Source organism: Sceloporus occidentalis, unplaced genomic scaffold, assembly GCF_023333645.1.
Source record: "Sceloporus occidentalis isolate IW3139 unplaced genomic scaffold, rSceOcc1.0.p SCAF_1, whole genome shotgun sequence".
Taxonomy (NCBI): Eukaryota; Metazoa; Chordata; class Lepidosauria; order Squamata; family Phrynosomatidae; genus Sceloporus; species Sceloporus occidentalis.
In genome coordinates this window covers 277,234,995-277,251,398 of record NW_028316981.1, presented here as the reverse complement: position 1 = coordinate 277,251,398, position 16,404 = coordinate 277,234,995, and the positions used below count along the sequence as shown (strand labels likewise).

The 16,404-nt window shown below is 43.7% G+C and overlaps 1 protein-coding gene across 3 annotated transcripts in view; it reads left to right on the top strand.

Moving 5' to 3' along the window:
- ANKRD31 (ankyrin repeat domain 31) overlaps positions 1 to 16,404 on the top strand; it is a 94,110-nt gene that overhangs the window by 20,800 nt on the left and 56,906 nt on the right. For 2 of the 3 annotated variants that reach the window (XM_089494304.1, XM_089494310.1), the window contains 2 exons: positions 7,301 to 7,542; positions 9,806 to 9,924. In XM_089494304.1, coding sequence (XP_089350430.1) covers positions 7,301 to 7,542; positions 9,806 to 9,924 — 361 coding nt within the window. The remainder of the gene's footprint in view (positions 1 to 7,300; positions 7,543 to 9,805; positions 9,925 to 16,404) is intronic. The other variant, XM_089494308.1, reaches the window with a different exon arrangement.

The following is a 16,404-nucleotide window of genomic DNA, read 5'->3' as shown; positions in this document are numbered from 1 at the left end:
CCCCAGGTCGCTTAGGGCAGCCTGGGCACGGTGCATGAAGAAATGGAGCTCCTTCTATGGGCACTCCTCGTTCCCGCAGCCACCAAAGGGCTGTGGGAATGACTCCAGGGAGAAAGGGGCCAAGCGCCCCCTTTCTCCCCTGGCTCTGGCTCCTGGGGTGTCCAGGGGCATGAAGGCCCAAGGACACCCCTTTTCCAGGCCACGGGGAAGTGGCATCTTGCCGCTTCTCCGTAGCCTGGAGAAGCGCCAGATTGGGGCTTCTGGGCTGCTGGTATGGCTGCCCTGGCCCCAATCCTCCTTTTTAATGTAATAAATAACATGTACTTCTAAAGTGTTGCTTTGGGGCAAACATTTTGAGGGAATTGGGCTTTTTTGGCTTTTTAAATTATAACTAATTTATAAAACCTCAATATAAGTCATTCCTTTCATACTGCACAGCAAACAACAGTGGCAAGTTTCTTTTAAAAACAAATTAATTAATTAAATAATTTTTTTAATCTTGTCTTTCTCCCAGCAAGGGATCCAAGACAACTCACCTCATAAATTAAAACAAAGTATAGCTTTAAAACAATTATCCTATCAAAACATCACTAATTTAAAACAGTATAACAGCATTTAAATACACAACAGTAAAAGTATAGAATGTACCCATCATTAAAAGGTCTTTCTGCAAAACCAGTTAATTGCCTAAAAGCTTGTTTTATTTAAGACCTTTTTATTTAAAGGCCTTTACCATCTGTTGGAAGAATTGCAGAAATGTAGATAATCTAGGCTCAAGCCATATCAGGCTTTATAGGTCATAACCAGCACTTTGGTTTGTGCCCAGAGATGAACTAGTGGTAACCATTGAAGCTGTTATAACAAGGGAGTTGTATGTTCCCTATAACCAGTCCCAGTCAGCAATTTTAAAAAGCAACACTTCAAATTCTGCTGTTAACATGTTTTGTAGTCTCTGTGGGCTCTTCAGGATGGGGCAAAAATATCAGGAGGTTGCAATATCTATTGCTGTTCTTGGTTTTTGTTTTGTTTTGTTTTTTGTTTTCAGTGTTTTTAAAATATCAAAACATTTCTGTTGTCCTGGACTATTTTCTGGCAATTCCTAACCCAAGCTACAACATGGTGGTAGAATTCAAATAAATAACCATGGTAGTCTAGATCAGGGGTTCCCAACCTGTGCTACGAGGAGCCCTTAGGGATCTGCATGCACTTCTCAGGTGCTCTACGGCAGCTCCAGGAAAATGAAGTAAAACTGAATTAAATTAAAGAATAAGAATATATTCTTACATATACTCTTAAACACTATTAACTTTTAAGATATAGGGTAAGCCTCTTAGGAGCTCCTCCATAGACATAAGGTCTCCGCAAATCAAAAAGGTTGGAAACCCCTGGTCTAGATCTTGTAGCACCTTTGAGACTATCTGAAATAAAGAAGTTGGTAACATAAGCTTTTGATTAAGCATAAGCTTAATATACAACAGTTTATGCTACCAACTTCTTTCTGTCAGTCTCAAAGGTGCTACTAGATCTCTTTGCAAACTACATGTTACTCCCCCCCTTGGATGAGTTTCCTTTTAATTCTGAGACACATTGGAACAATACGTTCCCTTTTCTTTTTTAATTTTTAAAAAAGTATTATAGTGCATCAATGAAATGTAACATTTTGTAATATAACTCCTAAAAAAAGAGGGAGAAAATGTGTCTTCTAAATTATAGGGTGATCTCAGCAAATCATGTCCAAGTTAAAAAGAAAAAAACCTTAGTGCAGATCCAAGAAGTCACTACAAACAACTTCCAGATAGAATAGAGTGAGTGAATGCATGGTGATAATAATTGGCAAAATCCAAAAAATTGTGTTGCGAGAACTCAGCACTTCTTTAGACCAAGTGCTAAGAACACTTGGAAAGTGTTGAAAGAACACTGTCTCACACATGTAGGTCTTGTGCCCATGCAGAGTCACACCCAGAAAATTCACAAACATCTTGATCTCTATAGCCACACCTCCTGCACATGGTCAGTTAGAGCTCCTGCTTTACATGTACCCTTCAATCTCAATGTCATGGGTAAATGTGAAGCTACAGATGGAAGGGGCCAGCTATACAATTCTCATACCTTAATACACAAATCAGCTGTGCCTAACTACTCTTCTGTTAATGTTGTTACTATTTCTTGAAATTGCCAAGGGCCCCAAATCAACTCTCGCACACTCCAAGAAAGAAGTAATATGTCCAGACCTTTCATCACTCAGATGAACAGCATGGAAACTTCACCCTTCATTCACCATGATATTTCAAGAGTGCATATCAAAAGCCATCTACTTGGCAGTGGCACTTTATAGGATCAAATCACATCTGATCCTGAGACACTTTGCTTTCTCCATTCATACAAAGTGTTCACTATGTTTTCTGTGCATGGTACTTCATTTTCTTTTCTGTTTCAAAGAGCCAAGCTTAGTACTTTCCTCTGCACTTGGCAGCTGTTGCAGTACATAAGGTATCTGTCTGTGTCTTTTTTCTCTTATAAAATTTGGGCACGGTACAGACCACCCAAAAAGGGTGGCCTCTTGGCATCTGTTTTTCCTCCGGTGGGAAGCCACAGCCACCAAATTGTGTGGCTTCCTGACGGCGGAAAGAGAACCCACAAAAAGTGGGTTTTTCAAACCATGGCAGCAGCATAACAAGTACGCCACTTGCGCACTCGTTACATAAGCACCATGTGGCGCCGTGCGGACACCGCACGGCACTTATGTAACAATGGCAGCGCTCATGGATACAGGGTGCCACCATTGTTACGCCCTTGTCACGTGCTAGGGTTGCGGGGCATGTGGGCGCTCTGCCCCCCCCAGGCAACCCTAGCATGTGAAGAGGCCGTCGGAAAGGCCCGTTTGTACCGGGCCATGGAAACATTTCATGAAAGGTCTGGCTATTCTTTACTCTCTGAATATGGCTCCTACACATTCTAGTTCACTATCTATAGTTCTTACACAGCTCCTGTCCCAGACCATGGAGAAGAAAATAGGAAGGAAGAGAACTTTGTGACTGGTATTTCCTTTCCCTAAAAGTGGCATTTTTGTCTATAACAAATACTAGTGAATTATTCACACTTCATATAGACCATCCATACCTCATTTTGTCATCATAACAAAGTAGTATTGAGAATTGATACTTGCAAAAGGTCTTATTCATGCAAAAAGTATTTTTGCAGTTCCACAGGGTGCAGGGTATTATCTTTCCAAGGTTTAATCAGGTCCCGTTGACTCCTTATGAGGCAGCCCTTCTTTATCTGGATGTTTGGTGTGCTCCAGCCTTTTATGTAAAGAAGACATCTTCATTTAGACTGTTAACCCATTTATTCCTCTGGTATTCTGTCTTAAAATGGGAACTTCCAGATTCTTCTCAACTATTCACAACATGGGTGACAGAGATGAACTGTTCATCTTATTAACTAGTGAAACTACCTGAACCATCATTGATGAGGAGCCATTCTGCAAGACCAGTGACAACATCAATATCCTTAGTGCCACTTCCTGAATTATATAGAGCAGTTACCTGGTAGTTGTTCTTTCCCTTCATTCAGTATTATTGTTTAGAGGCAATGTCTAGGGGGGACGTGCCATTCAGACAGCGAGTCTTACCTTCCATTTTGGCATAACATTTACCCTCCTTCAGTACATGAGATCTGTTGTTGTTGTGCAGTTAATGATTACTTATTTGTATGAATCACAGAGACCATGACAATTGCTTACCTGTAACTGTAATGTTTTGAATGGTCATCCACGAACTCACACAATCAATATCCCCTTCTCTTAACATCTTGCCATCTTTCTGGGCAGCAGATGTCAGAATGGAGAGAAAGTAGCTTGAGTGTATCTGAGCGTTCATTTAGGAGGGATGGGGTGGGGATCTTGGCACAACCTACTCATTTTTCTAGATTTGGGTCTGTGCAGTCACAAGGCCCAGAAATGTGAGTTTTTGAGTGGCCATTCAAAGGACTCCTACCAGTAGACAACCTATTTGCCTCTATTTCAGCAAAAAGCTGCATCTTGGCTCCCAAAGCTAACCTGTATAGAAGTTACATTGTTTCTTAAGCTGGTTAAGGGTGAGCACTGATGAGATTCAGAATAAAAAGTGAATTCCAAACAAGGACACTAAGTTTGTTTTCCAAATTTGGTAGACAGATGGAATTAAATAGATTTTCTCTATACGTTGAGGAGTCAAAATACATGTCAGGTACCATATCAGTGTTGTACATGGTGAATATTTTTTTAATGTATTATTATAATAAAGAAAAATCAGAATTCCTGCTTATTAGTAACAAGTGCATTTTCTAGAGAAGATTCCTCCTGCTTCCTTGGAGTACACTGTTATAGAACAGTTCATGACAAGGATGCTTTGCATTAGGTCCCAGGTTCACTCCCTGGTATCTCTGGCAAAGGGATGTCAAGTGACAGCATAAAGACTTCTCTAGGAGCATGCAATTACATTCTTAGTAGGAAATGTTGAATCAGACAGTGCAAAGATACCTTAATATATTCAGTACATCTTCAGTATTTATGGAAGTGCTGTCTGACTCTTAAGCTTCAGATATCTCAACAGAGATATCAGTGTTTTCTACATGCTATAATCATCTGTTTGACTTGAGCCTAGAAGCCAGTTTAATTGCAACATACTAGTAATTAATCCTGCCTGTGCCAGTGCCAACACAGAAGGAACAGATGCAGATTTTGACTAAAAAGCTTACTGATCATGAGAGAAGATTTAAAGGGTTCACCTCATCCCTTTTTTCCTCTGGTTTATACATCTAATTAATAAATGTACAAAACATGATATAGGTGTTAATGTGGCATATGGCTACTCTGGTGGAAACCGAATGCTTGTTTTCATTTTGATGAGGTAAAAAAAAGACAGATTTGCATGAATGCACACACATACAAATAAAAATGTAGTGGCAACTTCTCTTCAGTGTGTCATCTAGATAGCTGGGGCCTTTTCCAGAATATCCCACCCATTCCTGTTTGATCTCCCTGCAATTGCCCACCACCACTTGTACCTCACAGATGCTTGATATGCTATAGCTACTTTCCAATCCTCATTTTGTTCATTATAGAGGAGAGTATTCCTCCTTAAGATTCCCCTAAACCTAAGTTTGAGAGGTATCCAAAAAAGTAACTTTTTCATGCCCCCCCTCTAGTTCTTGCTTTTAACAAAGCTTGAGGTATCCTCTAGCTTGATATTACTTACCTCTTGTGCTGGTTTGGTGCTTTTCTAGCTCCACACCTGTACCATTTAATAGTTTGTTACCGTAGTTTAATAAAAGTATGTAACAGGGATGGGGAGATGTAGCTCTCCAGATGTTTGACTGCAGTTTCCAAAATAATTCACCATTGACGGTGGTTGCTAGGACTGATAGGAGTTGCATCACAACAACACCTGGAAAGTCACAGTTGTTGATTCAGTTGTTATATCGGTTGGGTCAAATTAGACAAGCTTGGAGCTTTGGTAGTTGCATAATACAAATCTTGAACATGTGCTTAGAAACTGAGTGTGTTGATAAGGTAACCAGAAATAATAATAATAATAATAATAATAATTATTATTATTAACCTTTATTTATAAAGCGCTGTAAATTTACACAGCGCTGTACATACAATCTTTTTAATTGGACGGTTCCCTGCCCTCAGGCTTGCAATCTAAAAATTGGGGTGTGGTGGTTCCCTTAGTATAGATTTCAGTCTATTCATATGCTTCTTTTAGACCTTGTGCTTTCCATACTTTTTCTTTCCCTCCCCCCTGCCCATTGCAAGTGGTAATTCGAAAACTAAATTGAGAAATCCCAAATTATGTATGTAACAATAAAAGAAAGTACTCTCTTACAGAAACAAATGGGAAAATGTATCTGGCAAATTACCTATATTTTGAAATACTTAAATGCTTTAACAAGGAAAACAGTTTGGTCATTTTATAAGCCCAATGGAGAAATTTATTCTTTCTTCAACAGCTGCTTAGGCTGGTTCTGCTTGGCCTTATCATAAACTTTGCAACATAACAGCCACTGGAACAATAGCTATGCAGAATACAGATAGCAAAAAGTAATAAAACCCTATCAGAGATATCTTTCACACTCTCTGGGGAATGAGGAAGACAGGCAGAAGAGCTCCCCCTAATTGTTGTAAATGACATAAATTTCCAATGCAAATTCAGACAAACTAGTTATGTGCTAATTTCTTTGCATATTTCTGTTCTGCAAAATTGTTTTTAAAACTGGTTTAACTAGTTGATTATGTTGCTTTTAGGTCAAAGAAAATGCCATACCATTAAGTGTGTTATTAGCAACACTGGTTAGGATGAAGTAATCTTAAACAGTATTTCCTGTTAGTGATAACTGATAATGAATCTTGACATGCCAAAGCTAATTTTTAAGTTAGAAGGGTTTTCTATGCTTATTTCATTGGAGCTATTTTGCTTATCAGACTGGTAAAATATCGGCTAGATCAGTGGTAAGGAGATTTTAAACTTGTGGGAACTAGTGATATGAAGTGAAAAATAATCTGTGATATTGAGAATATTCTGAAAATATTCTGTCAGAATATTCTCTAAAGAATTTTTTAGGAGTCTGGTAATTTTCTAATTTTTCATTACTTGTCTGAAAAATATATTGCATTCCACTTTTAGGACATTTCTGTATGTTGAGTATTTCAGATAGACTGAGAACCTCACAGAATATTAAGTGGAAGGGTTTTCTTACTTGATTTATATACATGTAATTTCAGTTGAAGATAGCTGTCTAATACAAAGATAATAATTTAAAAAATTATAATAAAAGGTTGTGTCTTGCCTTGTGTAAATTGATAAGCTACTTCCATTTATAAAGTGGTCAGAAATCCAGTAGAGGTTCCTCTTGGAGAATGGGAATGGGAAGGCAATTTTTGTCAATTCACCTTTCCCTGGCAGCTCCCCACACCACCTTCCACATTGTTGCAGAACAGCAACAAATATCAGATATGTAAAGGAAGTGCAATGTGATATTCTTCTTAAAGTTCTGTCCCCTCAAAAGCCCCGTCTGGATGAAATGCAGGAAATATTACAAAAATGGCTTCTGCATTATGACGAAAGAAATTTAGAGTTCTATAGTAAAGTCCATTGACAAAACCAATATTGTCTCATAATAATCTTGCAAATGTCGTGTCCACATTTCTGTGGTTTGTATTTTTAAAAAGCAGAAGCTTAAATTAAATAAAATTTATTGAAAATACTACTACTTTCTACTGAAACATCTATAATTGCTTTTTTTTTTTAAAAAACAGACTGATTGTGACAAAGACATGCACAAATTGATCTGTTCAGGTCAGCAGAATATCAACTCTCATGACAGACCAGCTGAAAAAGGAAATTGCACTTCAACGGATTCCTGTTCTGATCAAGTAACTTCATGTGAATTTAGCAAGTCTGTAGACCATAATTCCAGTTGTCAAGCATTTCTAGAAAAGATGAATCAGCAGATATGCAATTCTGAGGCTAAAACAAGAATATCAACTAAAGATCTTGGGTATGATATCATATAATTTTGCTCACAGCTTGAACCTGGTTTTTCTGTAGTCCCATTCCAGCCTTCAGATGGCTACAATATAATTAAATTTAAAATTTAAATTTAAAAAAATTATACATTTCCCTGCCCTCAGGTTTACAATCTAAAAAAACAAGACACAAAAGGAGAAGGTAATGGCAGTGGGGAAGAGGAGAAGTCCAGCAGATCATCTCTCCCTCTGAGGCCTGGACCATGACAGATGGACTGGAGGGAGGGCCCTTTTTCTTACTGTGGCTAGGCCTGATGGAGCTGGCCTGCCCTTTTCTCCTTCTGGATGATGGTGGATGGATGGCGGGCTCTTTATCTTTTAGGCAAGGCCTGATGGAGCTGGCTTGCCTTTCTCTCCCCCTGGATGATGGTGGATGGAGGGAAGGCTCTTCTTTCAGGCAAGGCCTGATGGAGCTGGCCTGCCCTTCTCTCCCTCTGGATGATGGTGGTTGGGGGGAGGGATTAGGGTTGCCATGTCCCGCCTGGGGGCGGGACGTTCCCGCTTTTCAACCGGGCGGGGTTGTCCCGTCCCGGTTTCTTCATAGACCCGGGTTTGCCCCAGGTCGGCTGCTGCTGTGGGTGGCTATGGTGGCTGCTGTAGCTGCCGTTGTGCGTGGCTGCTCCTGCGGCTGTTGTGTCGCACACTGCATGCGGCTGCCGCCACTTCAGCCACCACCACTGACGCGGCCTTCATCACCAACGCGGCCTTTGCTGCCCGCCGGCACTTCCGCTTGCCCTGCGTGCTCTTGCAGGGCTGCACACAGGGCTAAGGACGAGTTCCTCCTCCTGAGGCTGGCTGGCCAATGGCTGAACAGCCCTGCCCCTTCTGCAGGCCAGAGCCTGTGGCTGATGGCAGGGGGCAGGGCTGTTCTAGCTCCAGTCTGCCCCCATTGGCTGGCCTGCCTCAAGAGGAGGAGCTCCTCCTCTCTTTGGTCCCCATGTGGGCTGGCCCGGGCCCGGTGAGGCAGCAGCAGTGGATGTCGGAAGAGGTGGGTGGTCATTTCCATTCCAATGTGAATTTTTCCCAAAGTGTGCTTTTTGTGTATTTTTTCTTCTTTCAATGCCAACAAGTCTGCCTTGTTTTGACAATGATAGTGATGATGATGATGATGATGATGATGATGATGATGATGATGATGATGATGATATTAATATCAGTCAGCTTCTGAGGCAGGTGCCCACTGTTTCTGAAGCCGAGAGAGTGTGACTTTCCAAAGTGCATTTTCTGTGTATTTTTTGTGCTTTTAATGCTAACAAGTCTGCCTTGTTTTAACAATGATAGTGATGATGGTGATGATGATGATGGTGATATTGATATCAGCAAGCCTCTCAGGCATGGCTAATGTAAGTTGCTCTGATTTTTACAAACTCATGAGCAGTGAAGAAAAATCAAAGTACCTTGACCAAGTACACACTTCTGAGAAGTACAATTGGTGAAAGAAACCTGAAACTGAGGGCAAATCCACTTCTTGTTAAGCCACCTTGACATGTTAAATATGCATAGCCATGTTAACCCATGAAAAGTGTTAAACCCAAAGGGTTTGGTTGTGCAATAAGCCTCTGAAATATGCAAGAGGCCATGTTAAATAAAGCCATGTTAAATGCCCAAATGTGCTGTTGTGTGTGTTTTGGAATGGGGGGGGGGGGGGTTGGCCAGAAAAGGAAGTACATTTCTGCCATCTGTCAAGGAATAATACCAAAATATTCTCCATTTTGAGCATGCCTAAGAAACATGCATTTATATTAATGCTTTTTTAAATTATTAATTTTTTTAGTTGTTCGTGTGTCCTCCATTCGGGTCTAAATTTTGTCCTACATTTGTCCTACATTTTTTTACATTTGTCCCGGTTTGGAGGTTGACAGTTATGGCAACCCTAGGAGGGATAAAAGATCTATGCCTGCTTCTGCATGATTTCATTGCTTGGAATTTCCCAGTGGGAGAAAGGTTACAAAATTCTAAAAGGATGAAATGACTAAAAAGACTAAGATACTAGTTGTAAGAAATTTAAGCTAAAATATAACAATATTTTTATTGAGTAGTTTTATCCATGGTCCCTCCTATGAAATGCATCCCCTAAAATTACTCTGATTTACCCTTAGACTTAAATTAGAGAAAATTTGGCCTTAGATGTAAAGAAGTGTCCCCTTGATGTAGCGCTTTTTTAACATTTTAAAGTATTACTTGATAATGTACAGAAAAATGCAACTGGCTAATTTAAAATCCTTTGTTTGTCAGCAGCTCAAACACGAAAGAGAAGAAACAAGAATGCTCACAGCTGAGATGCCACCTTTCATCTTCAGATAAGAATTTCAAAGTTGAGCAAGGGAGGAAAAGCCAGAGGATTGCCAAGAAAAGTAGGAAATAAATTGCTTTGTGTTTTGTTTATAGCCAAAGGTCAGCACACCTGTCTGACATGTTACTAGCAAAATATATCAATTAATGTTGCAAGTTCTAATATTAATATTACAGCTTTTAAATGAAAGCTTTGTACCTAGTCCTTTGTTGTTCCTCTGTGTCTTCAAGTCATTTCTGATTTATGGCAATCCTAAGGCAAACCTGTCACAGAATTTTCTTGGCAAGATTTGTTCAGATAGGATTTGTTTGACTTCCTGTGAGGCTAAGAGAGTGTGCCTTGCCCATAGTGTCTCAGTGAGTTTCCATGGCTGAGTGGGGATTCGAGACCTGGTCCCCAGGGTCCTAATTCAACACCCAAACCACTACATTATGCTGGCTCTCAGCAGTTCCTTATTTTGCCCTGTCTTGGCAAAAGTGAGCTCAACAAGAAGGGAAGGGAGGCCTTATTTTACAAAATGCACATGAGCAATGTGCATTGACGTCTCTGGGTTACAGTGTTACTCTTCCCTGGCATCCTGCCTGTTCCTTATTAGTATAGCCAATATCTACTTCTGGTTGTTCAGCCTCTGACAAATATAACAGCCGTTTCAGTTTTCCTAATCATTACCTTCAGTTTCAGTCATACCATGCCCTTATCTTTGGGCCTAGGGGCTTGATTCATATGTACAATGCATCTATGTACCTTGATTATATTAATAACATAATTGTTATTAATAACATAATAATTAAATATTATATTAATAACATAATAATGTGACCTGGCTTGCATTACTGAAACCTGGCTTGGGCCTGAGGGGGATGCTGTGTGGGCGCAGGCCCTCCCTGCCGGGTTTTCAGTGAAGGACCAGTCCAGGTTAGGTGGGCGGGGGGGGGGGGGTGTTGCCTTGGTACATAAGAACACCTTGTCTCTTGCCAGGAACCACATCCGTCAAACTTCCTTTATCGAGTGTATTTACTTGACCCTGAAGGCCAGGGACAGTCTAGGGATTTTGTTGGTGTATCAGCCACCCCGTGCGCTAACAGACTCCCTTAACGAGCTGACACAGTTGGTTGCGGAGCTGATGCTGGAAACACCCAGGCTACTTGTCCTGGGTAATTTCAACATTCCCTTCGCGGCCAACTACATTCCATCTGGTGCGGCTCGGGAATTCATGGATACCATGGCAGCCATGGGCCTGTCCCAGTTAGTCTCGGGTCCTACGCATTTTGCGGGTAATACACTTGATTTGGTCTTTTGTACGGATACGGAAAATCCGTGGGCGGAAATAACTAATATTTCCGCCCTGTCATGGACGGATCATTTCCTGGTGGAGGCAAAAATCAAGGCTTCTACCCAGATCCCCCCCGGGGGTGGTGGACCTATTAGAATGGTCCACCCTCGAAGGCTGATGGAACCCAAAAGGTTCCAGGAAGCCTTAGAGGGGCACATGGTTGGAAATGACGGTGATTCTGTTGATGCCTTGACTGGTGTCTGGGATACCGGTCTCTCCAGGGCTATACACAGTATCGCTCCCAAGCGCCCTCTCAGGCCTGCTTCCAAACGTAAGCCCTGGTATACGGAAGACCTCCGGGCACGGAAGCGGGTCCTGCGACGGCTAGAGCACCGCTGGCGGAAACACCTACGCTTAGCCGACAAGGCTCTCCTAGACTGCCTTTTGGAGGACTATGGAGAGGCGATACGAGCAGCTAAGAATACGTTCTATGGTGCTCGTGTCGCGTCCGCGGAGTCGCGTCCAGCAGAGTTGTTCAGGGTAGTTAGGAAGCTAACTCAGCTCCCTTCTGCCCCGAACCAGATCCTTGAACCTTCTAAGGCCTGCTGTGACCAATTTAACAACTTCTTCGCCGATAAAACCTCTCGGATAAGCGAAGGTCTTAACCCCGGCATTAGGGCAGAACCCAGAGTAGAGGCGTCCAGAGCCTCCGTGGACTCTATTAAACTGGATCAGTTTGAGTTGGTTAGTACCGATGATGTGGACAAGATCCTTGGAAGTGTTCGGAAGACAACCTGCTCTCTCGATCCCTGTCCCTCATGGCTAGCGGCTCAGGGGGGACCGGTGGTAACTTCATTGTTACACCGGATTATAAATACATCTTTGAGGGACGGGCAATTTCCATCCAGCTTAAAATTGGCCATAGTAAAACCGCTGTTAAAAATGCCCTCCCTCGACCCCCTGATGCATAATAATTACCGGCCAGTCCTGCTGCCATTTTTGGGGAAGGTGATCGAGAGGGCGGTTGCAATCCAGCTTCAATCGATCTTGGATGATACGGATTATCTGGACCCATTTCAAACTGGCTTTCGGGCGGACTACGGGGTTGAGACCGCCATGGTCGCCTTGGTCGATGATCTCCGTCTGGGCATTGACATGGGAAGCGTGTCCCTGTTAGTGCTCTTGGACATCTCAGTGGCTTTCGATACCATAGACCATGGTATCCGTCTGGAGCGCCTGGCAGAGGTGGGAATCGGGGGCACTGCGCTCCAGTGGTTCCGATCCTACCTCTCTGGGAGGTTCCAGATGGTGCAGCTGGGAGACGTGTGCTCCGACAAGAGGGCCCTTACATCTGGGGTCCCTCAAGGAGCCATTCTGTCTCCCATGCTTTTTAACATTTACATGAAACCGCTGGGAGAGATCATCCGGAGACATGGGGCGCGGGGTTATCAGTACGCTGACGACACCCAAATAGTCTTCTCTATGTCTCCGACTGATGCAGTGACTGGGGATGGCATCTCTCCTCTCGTGGCCTGTCTGGAGTCGGTAATGGGCTGGATGAGGGAAAACCGACTCAGTCTGAATCCAGAGAAAATGGAGGTGCTTGTGATAGGTTCCCCTGGCCCGGGGATGGCGGTGATTCCACCAGTCCTGAACGGGATCACGCTTCCTGTGAAGGACTCTGTACGCAGTCTGGGGGTGCTCCTTGACTCGTTGCTCCACCTTACATCACAGGTGGATGCGACGGTCAAGAGTACCTGTTACCAGCTTCGGCTGATACGCCAGCTGCGTCCCTACCTGGGCCAGAGGGACCTTGAAACTGTAGTACATGCTCTGGTAACCTCTCGCTTGGACTTCTGCAATGCGCTCTACATGGGGCAACCCTTGTACCATACCCGGAAGCTACAATTAGTACAGAATATGGCAGCCAGACTGGTTACTGGTACATCCAGAGCCAGTCATATAACACCAGTGCTTAAAGAACTGCACTGGCTGCCTATTCGCTATCGGGCGCAATACAAGGTGTTGGTTATTACCTATAAAGCCCTAAATGGCTTGGGCCCAGGATACCTCGAGGACCGCCTCTCCCCATACAAACCGCCCCGCACCCTCAGAACATCTGGGCAGCAGCTATTGAGGGTTCCAGGGGCCAGATTAGTCTCCATGTCCAGGAGATCTTTCACCATCTCGGCCCTGACTCTCTGGAATTCTCTGCCCAACGAGCTCCGCTCGGCCACCTCCCTGGCCCAGTTCAAAAAGGGGCTGAAGACCTTTCTGTTTAAGCTCGCATTCCTGGATATAGGCCCCAATTAGCTTTCCCCCCTTCTACTTCAGCAGTGGCAAGCTGGCCAGAATTGTTTAATTGTTTTTAATTCTATCTGTATCTGTTTGTGTATTTGTAACTTGGTATTTTTAAGATGTTGTACACCGCCCTGATTATATAGAAGGGCGGTATATAAATAAAAAATTTATTATTATTATTTATTATTAACATGGGGAGGGGAGATAGCTTGGCTTCCCATAGTTGTTACAAGTTACCTCCACCTGTTATTAAAGTACATAACAACATATGTATTTGCTATATATTAAACATTTCATTTGGCTCGGTATGCTCAAAGATAAGGAGACTGTGGTGCTATAAGTCTTCTCTTCACAGTGTAGTTGGATCAAAACTCCCTCCATTGGCAGCTAGATCTGATAATAATTAAAGACCAACAATAAATTTACTACATGTGTTGAAAGCTTAGCAGTTTTTGCATCTCAACCCATATGTGTGATTGGAAGATGGAATTCCAGACAATAGGAATTTTAAGATGTGACTATTAAATATATGACTGATATTAACAGATAAATTAACTTTAATGAATGAACACATCTGTTTTCCTCTTTTTAACCCAGTTTGCTTCCTATTCCTTGTCAATAAATCCTAATATCTGGCAGAGGTTATTCTGTTTCCCTAGCCATACACATATTATGTTAATGCCATTTTCTCTCAAGACCTCTTGCATATATTGTTAGAAACTGGCTTCAGTTCTATTATGTGATGATGATGATAGTAACAACAACAACAACAACTTTATTTCTTACCCACCTCTCCCCAAGGCGCAAGATGGGGTACAACAGAATAAAACACATAAAATAATTTAAACACTGTTAAAACACATATACATAGGACACATTAAAACAGGGGTAGGCAACCTTTTTGAGCCGGGGGCCGGGTTGCTGTCCCTCGGACAACTGGGGCGCCGAAGCCGGGGGTGGAGCTTCCACCCTCCGGGGGCGGAGCCGCACACGGGGGGTGGAGCTTCCACCCTCTGGGGTGGAGCCGCATGCCAGGGCGGAGCTTACACTATCCGGGGGCGGAGCCACATGTCAGGGGCAGAGTTTCCACCCTCCAGGGGCGGAGCCGCATAATAATAATAATATTTGCAAGAAGCTACTAGGGCCGGCAATGCCATAACACAGGAAAAATGCATGCACACTGTCTCAACTCAGAAAAGAGCAAGCAAGTCCATGTGGGGGGGATTTTGCAAAGAGAATACCAAAGGATAACAACAACAATAATAATAGCAATATTTGCAAGAATGGAAGCGACTAGGCAAGGCCACAAAACAGCAAAAAATGCATGCCACTGTCTCAACCCAGAAAAGAGCAAGCAAATCCATGTGGGGGGATTTTGCAAAGCGAATACCAAAGGATAACAATAATAATAATAGCAATATTTGCAAGAATGGAAGCGACTAGGCAAGGCCACAAAACAGCAAAAAACGCATGCCACTGTCTCAAACCACTTTTTTTCTCTCCCTTCCTCCCTCCTTCTCACTCCCACCCTCCCACCCCCCCTCTCTCTATCTCTCTCTCTCTCTTCTCCCCTCCCTCCCTCTCTCTCTCCTCTCCCTCCCACCCTTTCTCTCTCTCTCTCCTCTCCTCCCTCCCTCTCTTTCCTCTCCCTCCCACCCTTTCTCTCTCTCTCTCTCTCCTCCCCTCCCTCCCTCTCTTTCCTCTCCCTCCCACCCTTTCTCTCTCTCTCTCCCCTCCCTCCCTCTCTTTCCTCTCCCTCCCACCCTTTCTGTCTCTCTCCCTCCTCCCCTCCCTCCCTCTCTCTTCTGTCCCTCCCACCCTCTCTCTCTCTCTCTCTCTCTCTCCTCCTCCCCTCCCTCCCTCCCTCTCTCTCTCTCTGCCTCCTCCTCCTTCCCCCCCGCCCCTCCATTTATTGGAGGGAGGAGGGAGGACGGAGCCAGGAGGGAGGTGGGCAGCGCCCATTTGAAGGCCCGGTGTGGCTCCTGGAGCCCCGATTCAGGGCTCCGGAGGCCGCATCGGGCCTCCCAGAGGCCTGGTGCTGCTGCTGGAGCCCCCTTTCAGGGCTCCGGAGGCCGCATCGGGCCTCCCAGAGGCCTGGTGCTGCTGCTGGAGCCCCCTTTCAGGGCTCCGGAGGCCGCATCGGGCCTCCCAGAGGCCCGGTGCGGCTCCTGGAGCCCCGTTTCAGGGCTTCGGAGGCCGCATCAGGCCTCCTAATGAGCGCCGCCATTTTGCCCTTCAAAATGGCGGTGAAGTCTCGCGTGACCTTTATGGTCGCGCGAGACTTCGCCGCCATTTTGAAGGGCAAAATGGCGGCCGGAGCGGCCGAAATCGGCGGCAATTTCGGCGGCAGGAGGGACTGGGGGCCGGCAGAAAGGCACCCGCGGGTCGCATCCAGCCCGCGGGCTGGAGGTTGCTGACCCCTGCATTAAAATCATCCAGTATAGATTAAAACTTCCTGATTTAAAATTCCTAGTTTAAATTTGACTGGGTAAGCCTGCTGGAAGAGATAGTGTATATACTCATGTATAAGTCTAGAAATTTTAGTCAAAAAAGTGACCACCTCAAACCTGAGTGGACCTATCCACGGGTTAATGTAACTATTGTACTTTAACTCGTGTGTGTGTGTGTGTGTGTGTCTGTGAACCATCCCCTGGTGAAAAGCAAGAGAGTAATCTGTCCCGGAAGCACTGACTTCCCTCTATTCTGTCATCAATCAAGCTTTTAATATGAGCGCAAACAGTTATGCCTCCTGGAATTTTGTAAGTTCTTTGGCATTGTTTTCCTTTGCTTCATCCTTTACATCCTTTGTTACATAGCCCTAAATTTTACCCTTGACTTATCCACAGCTCATATCAAAATACAGTACATAATTTTGGCCCCCAAACCTGCCCTCAACTTATACATGAGCTCGACTTATAGTCAAGTATATACAGTAGGTCATTAAGAGTCTTTTAAATTCAGACAGCA